General features: G+C 39.5%; 1 protein-coding gene across 6 annotated transcripts in view; it reads right to left on the bottom strand.

Annotated features, from left to right (window-relative positions):
• Window positions 1-17,733, bottom strand: part of Astn2 (astrotactin 2) — an 888,234-nt gene that overhangs the window by 139,850 nt on the left and 730,651 nt on the right. For all 6 annotated transcript variants that reach the window (XM_074051155.1, XM_074051156.1, XM_074051153.1 and 3 more), the window contains 2 exons: window positions 11,362-11,495; window positions 9,523-9,671 (listed from right to left, as the gene is read on the bottom strand). In XM_074051155.1, the coding sequence (XP_073907256.1) occupies window positions 9,523-9,671; window positions 11,362-11,495 (283 nt within the window). The remainder of the gene's footprint in view (window positions 1-9,522; window positions 9,672-11,361; window positions 11,496-17,733) is intronic.

Raw genomic sequence — 17,733 nt, 5'->3', positions numbered from 1 at the left:
TTACTCTTGATGGAGAGTTATGATACAAAGGGACAGGAAGTCCTAATGAGTTAAAGGATAGACATAGTAGGAGGGGGAGATTTACAAACTGATAGGGTAAAAGATTATGGTCAAGAGTGGGATGTCGAAACTAATGGTTTTGATGGAAAAATATCCTGTGAGGGCAAAGTCTACAGTGTGGCCTAGGCATGGTTAGTTGAGGTAGAATGAAGAAAAGGTCAAGGAAGGCTGAGACTGCATTGTTGGATAGTCATACATGAGGACCCTGAAATAGTCTATTATGATGACAGGAATAGAGATGAAGAGAAAGGTCCAAACCACAAACTTAAATAATTAAAGAACCAGTTTCAGTTGAAGCAAAAAGATGAAATCTGGATTTTTTATGATTTTACCTATTGGGGAATATATGATGTTCTTGACACAGATGGATTTGGTCTATGTATGAAATATAGGTACCTACCTAGCATAATTCATACTTGTTCTGGTAGGAGATTCTGGTGAGTACAGAGTATAGTCTCTCTTCTCTTGGCATCTGTAACGGCAGCTGGTACTAGGGATAAGAATGGTAGCAGAGGGCATCAAGAAGGAAGTGAGACCTGCAGAGCAGTCTTTTCAGTCAGGGGGTGACATACATGAGGGTTGGGAACATATGAGGAGTTGCTCAGCATGACTAATACTGGGACCAGAATTTCAGACAATTATCTCACTCTGGGTACCCTTTACTAGCCCCACTAGGCTGAGTTAGAAACCCCTTTCTATGCTCCTACAGTATCTGAGTTATCTCAGTAGCTATCATGCTATGACAGAAATTTCTTACTAAAATTGTTTGTCTTTCCTAATAGACAACAAGCTCCATGAGGGCAGAAATCATTACTCTTTTGTTTTTATTCTATTCCATGCCCAGCATGCATTGATGTGCTTGGACTGTAGTAATACACATTAATGGGATAAATGAGTGTGTTTTGTAACCTGTAAAGAGCTCTGTGATATAGACAGCAAGCTGGGTGGCATGGGGAGATACACAGAATTAAGACTCTTTAAGTACCTTTTCTTTTGGAAGGCTTTTGGCTTTAGAAAGCTCTCATCCAAAAAGCAACTGGAGTGACAGAAACATTTTCTGAGGCCCTAATATCAGTTCCAGATGTTTGCAGTCATGTCGTTTTGTACCTCACCCTGTAAAACATATTTCCCTAGCCCCCCCCCCCCTTCTAGCTGAAGGAGTGGAGTCTAGTCTCCGATGACATCACCTCCCTCAAGTTGGTCCAGGGCAAGCAGACAGCAGGCGGGTGAGAGTCCCTCTAGTTTCTCAGACAAAGCATGGCTCAGCCATGGCCCACACTGCTTAAGAAGCTATGAGTAATTTCCACAGGATTTCATAAACACTCCAGTGTAACTGCTCCATCATAGCCACTGCTTCCTCTATCCTCTCAGCTACTGGAGAAAAAGGGTCTTACTGTTCTTTGCTTAAGTTACTTCCCATACATGTTCACCTCTATAACTTCTCTGCTTTACTTGAGAAGGACCTCATTCCAAGGTCTGAGATGGGATAGAGTGTGTGTGTGTGTGTGTGTGTGTGTGTGTGTGTGTGTGTGTGTGTGTTTCAGGGTAAGAATGTTGAAGAGAGGGTCTTTTCAATTATAGATGAGACTTAATAGCACCAGGAACAGAAAAGGATACGGGGGGGATGGGAGTGAAGAGAGATATCCTCTGACCATTTGGACATTCTTCTTGACCCAGATCTGAGTCTAGATGAGCAACTCATATCATACCCAGTTTGGGGAGACAAAGAAAAAAAAGGTAGACTGAGGCATGGACAGAAAGGGACATGGAGCAAAAGGGAAAGACAGAGAGAAAGACATTGAGAAAAAGAGGCACACATAAAGAGAAAAAGAAGAAAGGAGAGAGGACAAGGAAGATTCAGGAAAGGATAGAGAAAGGAAGAACAGAAAAACGAGTTGAGAGTTGGCAGGAGGCAAGCCTAGTACTAATCAGTTGAGGAGTAGCCCATCAGGCTCCCAGATGCCAGGACAGAAAGGGCATTGACTGGCTCCAGATGTCGTTGCCTTTCGTGAGGAGATGTGGGGGATGGCAAAAAGGTCCTGCTGCCTCTGTAGAAGCCAAATGAACCAGCTGGCCTTCCAACTCTGAACCAAACAAACTGAAACTGTGAATCCTATGGTGAAAGAGAGAAGCTGCTGATGTTTTAAAAGGTTAAAAAAAAATCCATCACAGGAGACTCAGATGCCTAAAGAAAATGCATAGTAGTGCAGTAGGGATATCACCAGACTGGGAAGTGGAAGACTGTGATGCTGGGTGAGACTCCTCTCCTTCTTTTCTAATGCTTCTGATCCTTACATTGAATCCTTAAAGTCCTTGTGTTCCAAACTTTTGCATTTTTAGAAGCTAAAATACATGAAAGAAAACAAAGAAGTAACAATTCTGATAGGATACGCTCCCTACAAGGTCAGAACCTTTTGATTACTATCTAGTAGCAAGGGTTTTCATTCTGTCCAGTCACACATTGTTGCATCTCCTTTGACATCAGCCTCTAGACTTATTCTCAGCCAGAGCAAAGCACATCAGATACAAAGTGGACTGGTGGAAAGATATTGGGCTTGGGGGTGAGAGTGTAGGGAAAATGCCAGTGCCCCAGTTCTAGCTTAGCCTCTGCCACTTACTTACCATGTACGTAAGCTCTGGAGAAGTCCTTCCTCTCTGAGCCTTTTTCTTCATAGGTCAAACAGGGGTTTGAATTCATTAAATCTGCTCGTTCCTCAGGCCCCCTTCTTACTTCCCCGCCCCACATCTACCCTGCCCAAGAGGCTGAAAACCATGCCAATTTCTCTGATGAGGCCACGTGGGAGAACCAGACGTCTGTTTTTAATATTGATGACAGATTAGCGTGCAGGGAATTCAACCACCCCCCCCAAAACAAGCCCCATTTCTGCTCAAAACAACTGGAACAGGAGGCTACTTATGCTTGGCTTTTCCAACACAGTCCCAGAACCAACGCTGCAATGGCTTCAACTGAAGGAAACAAAGAGGTTGCCAAACCCAGGGGAGGGGCAGGGGCAGGAGACAGGAGGGACAGTGAGTATGTCAATAGCCCACAGGGTGTGGAACAGATGGCAGCCATAAAGGGTGTGTGTGTTCTCCTGCATGCATGGGAGAAAAAGAGAGAGATTTGAATAGGCACCTATGTCTATGTGCTCACACACACATGCGCGTGCGCCCGCAGACACACACACACACACACACACACACACACACGGGCTGGTGAATAAATAAATAATTCCAGCATTGGACTTGGCTGCTGCAAAAATCCAGAGAGATCAAAGGAGAAAGCCCACATTTCCTTATCCTGGCCTCACCTGACCAAATGTATGAGTAATCCTAATTCTATCCAAAATAAGATTTAGACTTCATTTTCTTATGAACATTTATTTTTCTCTTCCTCTTTTTTTTAAATTCATGGAAATAGGAAATAAACTAATAAAGTTTATTAGTACTAGCTATGTCCCAAGAATTGTGCTATATATTGATCTTCAGAACGACTTCTGAAATAGGTATTATTTTCCCTATCCCATAGATAAGGAAACAGACCTAGAAAAGATGTCAATTGGTCCTAGATCTCTCAGTAAAAAGTGTCAGAACATGAAACCAGAAGCCAGTTCTTTCAAAGTTCCTATTCTTATTCCTTCATTAGGCTTATGTCCTCCAATATTAAATTCATTCAAGTAAGCTAAAAGATTAAAATCTGGACCAAGTTCAACTTTCAGAGGTGTCATCATTTGGGTATGAAGTGTTCCTCCAAAAGGCTCATGGGTTAAAGGATAGATGCCCAGCTGGTGAGTCCAATCACTGAGAGATGATTGGATCATGAGGGCTCTCATCTAATCAATGGAATAATCCACTCATGGATTTATAACTTAATGGCATTATCGGGAGGTAGAAAACAGGAGGTAGTAATTGGTTGGAGGAAGTCTGAGACGGGAGTGTGCCCTTGAAGGGTATACATTGTCCTTGATCCTTTCTTCTCTCTCAATGATTCCTGGATGCTATGAGGTAAATTGCCACACACTACAATGTTCTGCCTTTGTTTCCTCAGGTGCAAAGCAATGGAGCCAGATGACCTTGGATTGAAACAGTCAGCCCAAATGATCTTTCCTCCTTTTAAGTTACTTTTCTCAGGTATTTTGTCACAGCAATGAAAAGTGACTAACATTCTTGGATAACCTTCAGTGTACCTTAGTACTTACTCAATAAAGTACACTGAAAATTAATATGATCATGATTCATATTTCTCCTCTTGGCCTATTTTTGCTGTAGTCCCTTCTAACTCTCTCTCATCACTTCATTATATCACATGGTTCTTCTCCTTGTTACCTCTTCTAAAGATTTATTAAAATAAGCTGGGTATAGGGAAGCACACTTGTAATCCCAGCATTTGGGAGGTGGAGGCAAGAGAATTTCAATATCAACGCCAGCCTGGGCTACACAGAGAGACTTTGTCTGCAAAACAAAAACTAAAACTAAAAAAAAAAAAAAAAACTCAAACAACAAAAAAGACTTATTAAAACATATTTATGTCACATATATTGCTAACTCTAAGTGAATAGTGTCATTTGCTTGCTAGCTTTCCTTTCAGTGTTCTGTCTTCAAATGTATGGCATCTTATCAGGTGGCAGGGAGAAGCCTTTACTCTTCAGATCTCCCTTTGTCATCTGCTTTTACACATGGGAGGCAGCATCTGTACTCAAAACACCACAAGAGATTCAGGAGGCCTTCCTAGTGCTTCCTCCAAGATTGTGCAATGATCAACCAGACAGACCTCAATAAGCCATCACTCTTGGAGCATAGGCCTGGGAGAGGGGAATCATCTCAGAGTGCTCACATTTCAAGACTGCTCTCTAAGCTAGGTATTGCTACCACTTGCAGAATGGAGAGTTGAGAATTGCAATAACAACCCACTTACTCAAAGTGTCACAGCTAGTGCACAACGGAGTTTGGATTCAAATCCACATCCATCTGAATCCAATTTCATAGTCCCCCTTTGAGGAGAACTGTTACAGTTTGTCTATCAGAAACCTAACTCAATTTCAGTCCTCATTGGGAATCTTTCTGAAAACATTAGACAACCTTGGGAAGTAAAGACTAGAGATTGTAGATGACCCTCTTTGTAAAGTGAAGGACCAACTAGGGTTAAAGGCTATGGACTTCACACTGTAGAGGGAGAAAGTATGGGAGACTGAGCAGACAGAGGCCCAGGGGAAACATTAAAAAAATGATCATTTTAAAATAAATCTCTGAAATCAGCTTTCTACTTTTGAATTGTTTTCCTTGTGTTTCCAAAACAAGTGTAGATTTAGCAGAGTATTGTATAATAAAGATCAATTCCTTCAAATGAGAAAGGATAAGAGACAAAATAATGCATAATAAAGAACACAAACTTGGAAGCAAAATAGTTTTGATTTCAAAACATATATTGGCTACTTCCTAGAAAGAACTCTTTGTCATTTAACTCCTTAGTAAAACTTCGGGATGAATTTTTAAAAAGTGACTAATACAAGAGCATTGAGACATGGTAAAGGTGACATGAAGGCAAAAAGTGATGTGAGTGCTTCAGATAGCAACCTCTACAGCAGAGCTCTGCAATTCAATAATGTGAAGAATGCAAATCAAGTCCCACAAGAAAGGGTTGAAAAAGCCTGTAAAATTCCACACAGATATATCATAATCTTCAACCTTGTGAATGGCTGAAAGAAGAAGTAGGGGGCAGATTACCAAGAAACAAGTTTTACCTCAATTTGTTAAATAAATAAATAAATATTTGCATAAAGCACAATTTCCTCGATAATTTTTTGGATGCCTATTTCTGGACTAAATGGAGTATGAGGTACTGGATTTATTTGCCTCACTGCCTGAAACATTTTTAACAGTTAAAAAATATACACACATAGAAAAAAGTACATAAAGCAAGTTTTCAAACAAAAGGAAATCAGGCAACAAAGGACGGAGATCCTGAAAGATGGAAACCAAAGTCTGTGAGTCTTAAAATATTCCCTGGCTTTTAGGAAGTTTCTAAGCCACTGTGCAGAAAGGGAATACCTAGTAAATTCCCTAAATTGAGAAGACAGAGTTCAGAGTTCAGAGAGACCCAAAGTGACTAGAACTTGCAAGACAGAGTGATGGAAATGAGAAATCTGAACAGAAAAAAAAAAAAGAGTGATCTTCGCAGGGTCCCATTTTAGTATTTAGCAGAGTACTGGTTGGTGCATGTGAATGAAGAGCCTATCAGTGCAAGAGGATTAGAGAGAACAGTGCCCAGTGCGTACCCAACAGCCAGTAACAGTGCCTGTCAATGTAAGCAGAATTGGAAAATTTTGTAATTCATGGCCTGTTGTGTAGAGTATAAAAAAAAGATCTTGGATCTCCCTTCAGCAATATGGAGCAATTAACTTTAGTCTTAACACTGCTCCAGTTCCATCTAACAATTTTTTTTTTCAGTAGTAAGGATTGAAGCCAGAGCTTTGGGCTTGCTATGCCCCAGTCTTTTTAAAATTTTGTTTTTGATATAGGGTCTTCCTAAATTTGCTCAAGCTGACTTTGAACTGATGACTCCTGTCACTGCCTCCTTAGTAGCTGTGACATGTTTCACCATGTCCAGCTTCGCCTGACAAATATTAAAAGAAATATTTAAAAATAAATTGTTTCCAAGTAACTTAACTGTCTCCTAGAATAGAGTTCAAATTATTTTTAGGAATACAAAAATACTTAGCACTCAATAAGGCAAAAATCATAATATTTGGCATCCAATACAAAATTAACAGGCATGCAAAGATAGCAGGAAAATACTACTTATAATGCAAAGAAAAACGAATCAAGTGAAATTGACCTAGAACTGATACAGATTTTGGAACTAGCCAGCAAGTACATTCAAAGTTATTGTAACTATATTCCATATCCCAAAAAGTTAAGATATGGGACATACATAGTGACACATGCCTATAATCTCAGCACTCAAGTGGCTGAGTCTGGAGGATCACAAGTTCAAAGCTAGCCTGGGCTTCATAGTGAGACCCTGTCTCAAAACAAACAAACAAAAATGTTAAGAAATGGGATATACCACCAAGACTAAAAATTGAACTTCTAAACATGAAAATTACAATGTCCAAGATGATAAATTCACTGAATGGGGAAAAAAGTAGATTAGACTTTGCAGAAGGTATTGAGGACATACAACTAGAAATTATCCAAAGTGAAAAACAAAGAGAAGAAAGAATTTCAAAACAATTAAATAAACATCACTCAGATGAATAAGACCTTCACATGGTTGAATATATATATATATAACTGGAGTCACTGAAGAAGAAAAATGGAGAGAGAGAAAACATATTTGACAAAGTAGTAGCCAAAAATCCTTTCAAAAGTGATGAAATTACAAGCACACAGGTCCAAGAAGCTCAATAAATGCCAAACACAAGAAATAATAAAATTGCTCAAAATGAATAATAAAGAGAAAACTCTTAGATGCAGCCAGAGGAAAAAAAGGCATGTACAATCAGGGAAACAAAGCTAGAGATAATGACAGACTGCTCATTTGAAACACTGAGAGGAGAGGAATATTGGGCTGGAAGGGTCAGGAAGGGTCAAGAAGCATTTGTAGAAGAAGCCACACTTGAGTTCTGACAATAGATACTGCGTAGTATCTAAGAACTAACACTGTTCTTGGAGTAAAACAGACCTGGTTATAAAGTCTGGCTCTACATTTACTGGTTGTGGGACTTGGGGAAAGTCACATACCTCTGGGACTCACTTTATCTGTAAAACAAGATTTGTGGTCATTTGTATTTTATATAGTTTTTTTTTTTAATTCTGAAAAGAACAGCATGCTATAGAAATATAGAACATGGTTGTTAAAGTATAAAACCATCCAGAGGAGGACTTTCATTTCCCTTGGTATCTGTGGTCTAGAAATATAAAATAGCATTCCACAAAGATTAAAAGATGAAAAAATACATACTCACCCATTCACAGATACTGGAAAATCTCACTTTACATAAAAAAGTGCAAACAAATGAACAAAAATACATAGACACTTAAGCTTGTACACAAGCTCAGACACTAATCTTGCACAAACACACATGCAACAGAGTCAAAAGCTAGAAAGAATTAACAAAGTCTAAAACTTGAGGTGAAATAAGATGCCCAATTACTATTCCATGACCACCCCCTCTATGAAATTGAAGTTCCCTACAGCCTTTCCTACTTTTTCAGCTAACATCAAACAAGCCATATCAATCCTGGATCCCCAAATACTAGCCCACGTGGCTTCTCTTTTCATTCATAACCTGGGCCTTTCTGACCAATTTCACATTCACAGCCTCATTGTACCAGTTTCTTCTGAATTTCAGGGGACTCAAAGCATAATGGCTTAGAGTGGAAAGTGAGAAAGACAAGGTGGAGAGAGACAGAAAAAGGACAGGAAAAAATGAAGTGTTTTCATTCATTCATTGCTCATTTATTCAACAAATATTTGAATCAGACTTTATCGTTGGTTTGATTTAAGAAAAACAAGTCATCTCTCCTCCTTGTGTTTATAATATAATTGGGTAAATAACCAGATAATTATACTTCTTTAATTGTTTCAATAATCCAGTCTTGGGTCAAGATTAAAACTGTGAATTTGAGGAGCTATCATTAGTTGGATAACCTTGGGTTTCTCAATTTTCTAATCTGTGAAATGGGCACAATGAACACCAGATACCTTAAACTTGAGGAAATTCAGAGAGATGTTCAACAAAATACATAGCTCAGTAAAAGTCATAGGAAGTTTTCTGGCTGAAAAAGAATAATTACTGAGTGGAAGTCTCAACAGAGAGCAAAGAATGCAAGCCCTCAGTACAGGTCACAGGTAAATGCTTAGGTTCTTGGTGGTGTCAGGGATTTGGAAGAACTCAGAACTAATGTTCCAAGTTACAACCAAATGTAGCATTCCTAAAATCCATCTTTCACAGGTGCTTGGCTACCTTAGGTGGTAGAGTAGGAGACTATTAATATCTTTCTCAAATACTATGGCATGCTTGAATCATTTCCAATTCTCTCTTCCCCAGCACCAGTTAACGAAGACTACCTCCATGCATCTAATTTAAAATGACAGTTGTTTGAATGTCCTCAGCTCAGTCTCAGAGATAATATATTTACAGACCAGAGTTTTCAAACATGAGACCCATAGGCCTTCCCAAATGGGGAAAGTTCAAATTTTCAAAATCATCTAACTCTTTCATATATAATTTTGAAAGTCCAACTCAGAGAAACTCTTTCCAACTACAACTTGTTATCTTTTCTTATTCAAAATCATACACAAAAGTAAATATGGAGGGCCACCAGAAAAATCACTGAACAATGAAACTTCCCAATGCCTTCCCAATCAGATGACATCAAGTCCCCAGAGACAGATTCTCGAAGAATCTTTTTCCCTCCTGTCATACTATCCAACAAAATGCTAAAGCATCTATTTACCTGTGTACAGGTCCGTGTCTGTGTATTCATCCACTTTCTTGTGCTGTAGAATATAGTCAGATACCTTGGTTCCAATAGCTGGCTGAACATCTACCCACTCCAAGGAGACCACAGTGCTGGAGGGCTCCACAGTAGGGGACAGCCGCAACCTATAGGGGTAACAGGAATGATTGCTTGTTTGCCAGCCAACATCAATTAGGGCACAAGCATCTGCTTGTGTCAAGATGAAGCAAAGCCTGGGTGAAAATTCTGACTTCACCTACCACCAAATGCTTGGGTGGCCTTATATAAAGTATTTCACTTTTCAAGGCTTCTGTTTTCTCATCCATAAAATAGGGATAGACAGAGCCACATTTTAAGAACAATGTGGAATTCAACAACTTAATACATGCACACAATATGTGTTCAATTGAAATTGATTAATTTTCCATTTATTTAAACTGTTCTCAGTGATGTTTCATTTTCACATAAATTGGCAGTGACTTCAAACGTAGGTTTCAATCTTTTTACAATTCCCTTCAGTTCCCTAATGTGTCAAACAACTATTTAATATTCTTAAATCTCTCGAAAGGATACTTAGTACTTAAAATCTCAAAAACAGCAGGAATCCTGTAATGAATCCTTTTGTAAAGCAACAAAAACCAGAATAGTTGAAGGTTGCAACTGGATCAGTCCTCAGAAATAATGTAGTATAATTCCTTTATTTCACAAAATAGGGAAAGTTAAGACATAGAAAAGGGAAATGGTTTGCACAAATTCACACAGCAAGATGGGGACAGTAAGATGGGGTCATTTTGCCTATCCCCAGCTTGTATTCTTTCTTTTTCCTACTATACCATACTACCCCTTCAAGGACCATCTTACAGTGTGGTTCTTCTCACCCTACAGAAGTATACTATTTGACTCTGCTTCACAGGATTGGCTCCTGGCCACTGCTCTTTTGCTTCTTATACCACTTCTTCTCATTCACATTCCTCCAATCAAAACAAGCTTCCTTTATGTCCTCAAATAAATTCTCTTTGTCAGGGTCTTCTCATATGATGCTCCTTCTGCCTAAACCATGATTCGCACCATCTGTTGCCTGTCTGACTCCTACTGTAATTCAGGTCTCTTCAAACAGATTTCCTGATTACTCCCCCTCCTTTCCTCCTAAAGCATCTCCCCATGATTCTCCCTATGAGAAAAACATTTGTTTTTCTTTATTCTTATTTTTTTGTGTGCTTTTGAGATGGTGTTTTGCTGTGTAACCCAGGCTAGACTCAAACTCAAGATCCTCCTGCTTCTGCCTCCCAAGTGCTGGGATCATAGGTATGTATCACCATGTCTAGCTCTTATTGAACTTTTTCAACTGTGCCTTATTTCCATTGGTATCTGTCTCCCCGTAAACCTCCAGTGCTTAAATGCACAGTCTATGCCTGTCTTGTCCTTTAATATATTCCTCAGTGCCTGACACATAATGGGTGTTTAAAATTATGTGTTGATCAAATGAATATAATGAAGTTCTTAAGGAGAAGTTCTACTCTTTCTTTATCTCAGTAGCTCCAAAATAAGAAGTGACAAGACAGAAGTCAAATGCCCTCTGCTAAAACAGCTGAGTCAAGGAAGATGTGAGACATCATTTAAAATAGGGCACACTGTGGTATCAGCATCTATCTCTGCTCCACTATTCCATTCTTCCAGAGCTCCATTCTTTCTCAAAGAAGGAGTTAGGCACCAGAGATTTCAGGGATCTGGCTAGATATCTGAAGCACAGAATCAAACCATAGCCTGGGCTGGCAAGACAAAAATATGAAACCACTAACAGGGCTGGCCAAAGAAAGAGGGGCCATACATACGTACACCGGCTGCGGAAGGGGGCTGCAGTTGGGGAGCCCACTGACATCAAAGGCACTGAGGTCACACCTGCACCAGTCATCGATCACATCCCCTTTCCCTGAGCACCAGTAGGAACTCATCAGTGCACTCTTGAAGGCCTGGAAGAAAGAATTACATAAGGGGTGATGACTAGGGTGGAGAGACTGAGAATAGCCATGATGTCTGCTAACCAAGGCTCAGATTAGCCTATCTAGACATAGAACACCATCTTTGCTTAAGTTGTTGGCACCCTACCACCAGGTTCTCACATCCTGAGATATTTCTTAACCAGCAGCCAGAATGATCATTGAATACTAACAGCATTCATTGAAACTTCTCCTGACCATGACACGCTAACTACATTTAGTTCACTAACTACATTTCATCTTCACAATAACCCCATATGATAGATATTGTTATTATTGCTGTAATTATCAAGCACACAGAAAGTTGGTAACTTGTATGAGGTTTGCAGCTAGTAAGTGATCAAGCTTGGATCTGATCCAAGGCAAACTACTTGCTCCAGAGCTTGCTCTGTTTAACACTTTGCCACAATGCATCTGTCCATCTCACTGCCCTTAATAAAAACCTATAGAAGCTTTCCACAGTTTCCACAGTTCTCAAGACTCAGTCTTAACTCCTAGTTTTAGCTCCTGGCTACCTCCCCAGTCTTACTCCTCACCACTCTGATGACCTGTGCACAGTGCTGCTCACTCCCATGCAACCACTACCATTTCCACCAGCAGTGAATTCCTGTTTATATAAAGTGTGCTCTAAATCAGAAGACAGTAAACTTTTTCTGAAAGGATCAGAGAATAAATATTTTTGGCTTTGTGGCCAGGTGTCTCTGCCACAATTACTTAACACTGCTTTTGTAGCATGAAGGTGACATAGACAATACTTTAATTGAATAGGGATAGTTATGTTCCAATAAAATTTTATTTACAAAGACAGGCAACAGGCTAGACTATGCCTGATGGGCATGTATGGTTAGCTTTTGCTGTAAATAATGATCAATGTTCTATTTAATTGCAATATTCTTCATTGTCTTTTTTTTTTTTGATGTTCTGTCCTCATCCTGAAATATTCCTCTCCCTGCACTCCAACTCACTCTTTTGGTCTCATATGAAACTTTCCCTTCTCTGAGAATTCCAACATTACTTTCTTAAACCTAGGATTGATCGTGTTCCCTTTTTTAGACACCATAACACTAGACTACTCCCCTCATCACATATACATGCCTAACTCATCCAATAGATACTGAGCCCACCAAGGGTAAAGGTTGGGCCTTATTCCATGAGGATTTTCCTAGGACTTTTATTCAGCCAATATTTAGTGAATAAATAAATGGGTCCTGAAAAACTGACCATGAATGTTAAGCAGTAAAGAGAACTTGGAAGGCATATTCTTTTTTCAGTTTCTGGGAATCAGCCTTGAGTCTTGCCTTCTACTTTCTTCCTTTTCGCCAGGCTCAGGTGTGGACAATACCTTCCAAATATGCTCACCTCTTAAGTATTTCAAAGCACTGGGGACTCAGAATGTGTGACAGCTCTCTTTAAAATGTAAAGGTTCTAGAAAACAGTAGTTTCTTGCTCCTTGCCACATTCGTGATATGCCATCTCTATGTGCTTTCTTCCCTTTCCCTTCAATACTTTTACTTTCTGTATGCTTTTTAAATGGAAGTTGCATACTACCAATCACCAAGGACACGTGATTACCTAGAGATCTCCTTTTCCATCCTGCATTACCCAAGTACAAAATGTTTGTAGAAATTGAGTCCAGGGCCTCCTTACTTAGCTCCCAGAAGCTATTCAGACCAAGAAGAATGTGTATTTCAAGAATTCTGTTGTGAGCTAGGTGTGGTGGTTCAAGCTGTAATCCCAGCACTTGGGTGGCTGAGGCACACTTGAGACCAGCTTGTGCTGCATAGAGATTTAGAGACCAGCCTGGGGTACACAGAGAGATCCCATCTCAAAAAAGAGAAAAAAAAAAAAAAGGAATGCTGTGTGTAAGCCTCCATCACATTTAACCCAGAGGTTTTGATAATAAGAATCTAGTTATTCCCGCCACAAGCTCTTAACCAGATTCTTTCCTAGGAAAGGAACACATTGCCTAATTTCTCCTGAGTTAAGTGAGCATCCAAAGAAATGAAAAAGAATTATATAAAAAGCTACTATTCATGAAGGACCTAATTGCATAGTTTAAGGCATTTACATGCACTAAAAACATAATCCTTTGGGTACCCTCTCTTGGGAATCCCCCCCAACACTAGGGTCTCTATCCTCCCACTTTATGGTTTTCTATCTCAGTGAACTCTTCTGCTTTACTCACACACACACATGAAAATGCAATACTTACAATAATCCTGAAAGGCCCTCATTTATAGATGGGAAAACTAAGAATCAGAGTAGCAAAGCAATTCTCCCAAGATCATAGAGCAAGAAAATTGTGGAAGCAGAATCCTAACCCAGATTTCCATTATTTACAAGTGCAGGTCTTTTCTGTTCAATCATGCAGATCAGTGGGATTAACTCCATGTAAGGTTGCCAGATTCAGTAAATAAAATTATAGCATGCTCAGTTAAATTTAAATTTCAGACATTTGTTTTTAGTGTAAGTATATTTCATGAAATATAAGTTTCTAGGTCAGAGTCTAGCACACAGTAAGACCACTGCTCCAGAATCTATACTGGGAACAAATGTCCCTTCTCCTACCAGTATGAGAAGGAGGTACTCTAATGAGGACAGAAACCAGATGGAACAACATGAGAATATGCTGTCAGACCTTTTCTCCCTTATTTGCAGGTTTCCCCTTAGTGAAATTAATGTGTACAACTGCTCATAGCTTAAGATTCTGTAACATCTCCAATCAGTGATAAGGGTTTAATTACCATAATGGTGAAATCCTGGGCCGTGGGGGAAAGTGACACAGATGGTAAAATTGCACTGGGCTCCAGCAATGGAGAAAGAACATCCTGTTTCGTGTGTGTATGTGTTTTTGTTTTTGCATGTGTGTGTGTGTGTGTTTTCTGTAATCAATAGGAGCTTGAGCTTTTGGAGAACAAAACAGGAAATCTCTCTGGACTTTGTGAGTTTCACCATTCAGGCAGTTCTCAGGAAGAAATCCTGCCTGTGAGTCTCCACATCGACTGGATCCTTCCCAGAACCCTGAGGAACAGAGCAAAGACTGGTGCAATGGCCAGGCAAACCCTGGAGAGAACACAAACGCACTCTGATAAAAGGCTGACATCAAACAGGGAGTTACCGCAAGGCAGCAGAAGCCAGCCTTGTGTCAGCACAGGATCATGCTTCCTTACGTCTTCAGTCCTTGCAAAACTCCATCCAGAGTCCAACTAGATCCCAGAGGAGGAGAATTGTAGAATGTTCCAGCTTCGCAGGACTCAGTAAATCATCTAATCTAATCCATTCACAGATGTAGATACAGTGGCCCAGAGAGGCTAGCTGGCTGCCGCAAGGTCATAGAGCAACTTTGTGATGAAACTACTCTATTCCTCCAGTTTACACTCAAAATCACCCTGAGATGCATTTCCTATCCCCATTTACAGACAAACATGGAGGAGAACGGAAGAACTTGATGAACTAAAATCCATTTGAGTCCTGGCACCCTTGACATTTGTAGGTCACAAAGAAATAATAAATACCAAAATTTCATCCAAAATATCCTTTTCAGCTTCTCTGCTTTGTGTTATGTGCTTACATGAGTGTGTGCTCATGTGTGTGTGTGTTCTTAGAGGAAAATGAAACTTTGCATTGGAGCATCTTGACTCCTGGCTTTTAAGTAAATGGAGAGACCCAAGAAACAAATCCTATACTTAATACAAAGCTACATTTGCATGGTCATTGGTTTTCATAACAAAGAAGATTTGCATTTCCAGAACTTATAAATGCTTCCAACTTCCAGCTAATTAGTTAGCAAACCAAGTTGTACAGGAGGAGAAAACAGCCACAAAAATGTTAAGCAATCAAAATAAACTAGGATTTATTCCTGACTCTATTGTTACTTTTCTATTTGAACTTGCATAAGTGATTCCTCTTTCTAAACTTCAATTTCTCCATCTACACAATGAAAGGGCAGAAGATATATTTTTGAAGGTTGAATTAAGTTCAATAAACATTTACTAAACTTCTTGCTTCTTACCATGTGCTATCTAAAAGTTAAGAAAGAGGATGAACAGGACTCAGTGGCTAACTTCAAAGGATTCATGATTTAATGGTAAAGACACACAAAGAATCACACTTCTTATGGTTCAAATGCTATGAAGTAAAACACACAGGAGGCTGTGGGAATACAAAGGATGGGGCCCTTCAAGCTCTAAAACTTATGATAATGTCTTAAGAATCTTAAACTTTAAGTAAACATCCTGTATTTGATTAAGAAATTTGGGACCATCTACACAGAATATCATTAAGCCAATGAATTGAATTCCATGTGCTATACTTCTAATGACTGTATATTTTACACTCAAAATTAGTCTCATGTGCTGACACCTAGTCAGTTATTTTCGATATTGAGATGGTTATGGTCTATAAGACTCCAAAAAGATGCCATGAAGTCCTCACTCTAAGATTCATAGATATTGCTACCTCCATAGTACAAATAAGCTTGGTAATGTGACGAAATTCATAACAAATAAGGAGAAGAAAATATAATATATTATCTTTTGGCTCCATTTCAGGGCCTAACACATTACCTCATGTATCAGATAAGTCTGTCAATATTTATCAAATTGAATTAAAAGTTCATACAGAAATACGAATGAAACAAACCAATTTGCAAAAGGTAAAAGCAAAGATGTGTGTGATCCACTTCATCCCCACAAAATTACTTGGATTACTCATGTCAATTTGGTGCCTCTAGCCAAAAATTAAGAGTTAATCCTGACTCCTCTCCTTTGTCTCTAAACCAACCTTCCAAGGCATGGAGATGTGGCTTAAGTAGTAGAACATCTGCCTTGCTAGCACTGAGTTCAAACCTCCTTAGACTTACTGTCAAAAAAAAAAAAAAACCCTCTTTTCCCTGGTCCCACTGCCATCTCTCAGTTACAGTTTAGTCATACCTCCTCCATAGGCAGCTACCATGTCTCTGAACTAGAATCCCAGCTCCAACATCAGCTAGTTCAGCACACTGTCTCACAGACTTCTAAAGCATCACTTCTTCCACCCTCTTGCTTAAACCTCTTCAAAATTCCCATTGCCTTTTTGGTCAAAGCCTCAGCTAATTATTTTCACATTCATTGTCCTTTATTCTTCAGCTAGAGTCTCTTCTCCCATATAATCCCCACTGCTCCTACTCTCTGGTCCAGCACAACCCAGCTTTTAGGTTACTGCACTACTTCAACAAACCTTTTTTCACACTGTGACTTTGGTCTGAAATACCCTTTCCCTATTTTCTCCTCTTTGCTGAACTCCAGGAAACTTTCACTGTCCACCAGGACCCTGCCATACCTTGACAGATATTTGTCTTTCCCTCACTTCATATCATTCAATTTTTTTTTTGCAGATTTCACATTCCCTTGCAGTTTGCTTATGTATCTTCCTCATCTATCAGACAGTGAACTCCTCTAGACCCAAGTTCATATATCTGATTCATCTCTGTGTCCCCAACCCCAAGGAAAAAGAATAACACATATCACAGTCCCCCAAAAAGGATATTAAATTCCCTAGAAATAGAATAGAAATCTCCATCAGGAAGTGAACTTGTATACTTGTTATTGTGCTCTTCTAGCAAAACAGATGAGAAAAATGTAGTTGATCACCATGAAAGGACTAAATCACCCTGAAGCCATTGAAAAGGACAAGGGTGGGTTATGTGTGTAGAGTCTGTTTTAGAGACAATCAGTAGTACTGCATGGAGGAAAGTGAATTGACAGCTTTTTTCACCCAGAAATGATTTAAGGCATAAAATAAGAAGTTTCTAGGGCCCTACAGAGAGATGTGAGAAAAAGGCAATGGTGGACATCCCAAATTTGTAGGGAGAGTAGCCGATGAGCCCATGCTAACCATCTGTTTAGCTGTCAGGGCAGATGAGGATTTGAGCATAGGAAGAGGGCATCATAGTACTGTCTATACAGAAGCACAAGTAGAAACTTCTAGTTATCCCGGAACTCTGGGGTAGGCTCTACCTGGGCCATCTGCCACTCAGTCATAAGCACACCCACTTGTAGGGACTGAAAGAGATTCTATTTTGGGAGGGGGCTTCAAGACTATTAAGTAGAGGCCTGGCAGAGTCACATAAGTGGTAAAAGCACATGTGTAGCAAGTGTGAGGACCTGAGTTCAATCCCCCTGCTACAAAAATAAGACTAATAATTGGTAAATACCACATTGTGTATTCCAGA

Source organism: Castor canadensis, chromosome 13 (assembly GCF_047511655.1).
Source record: "Castor canadensis chromosome 13, mCasCan1.hap1v2, whole genome shotgun sequence".
In the NCBI taxonomy this organism is placed as follows: Eukaryota; Metazoa; Chordata; class Mammalia; order Rodentia; family Castoridae; genus Castor; species Castor canadensis.
The sequence above is the reverse complement of the archived record's forward strand: the minus strand, read 5'-3'. Positions and strand labels throughout refer to the sequence as shown.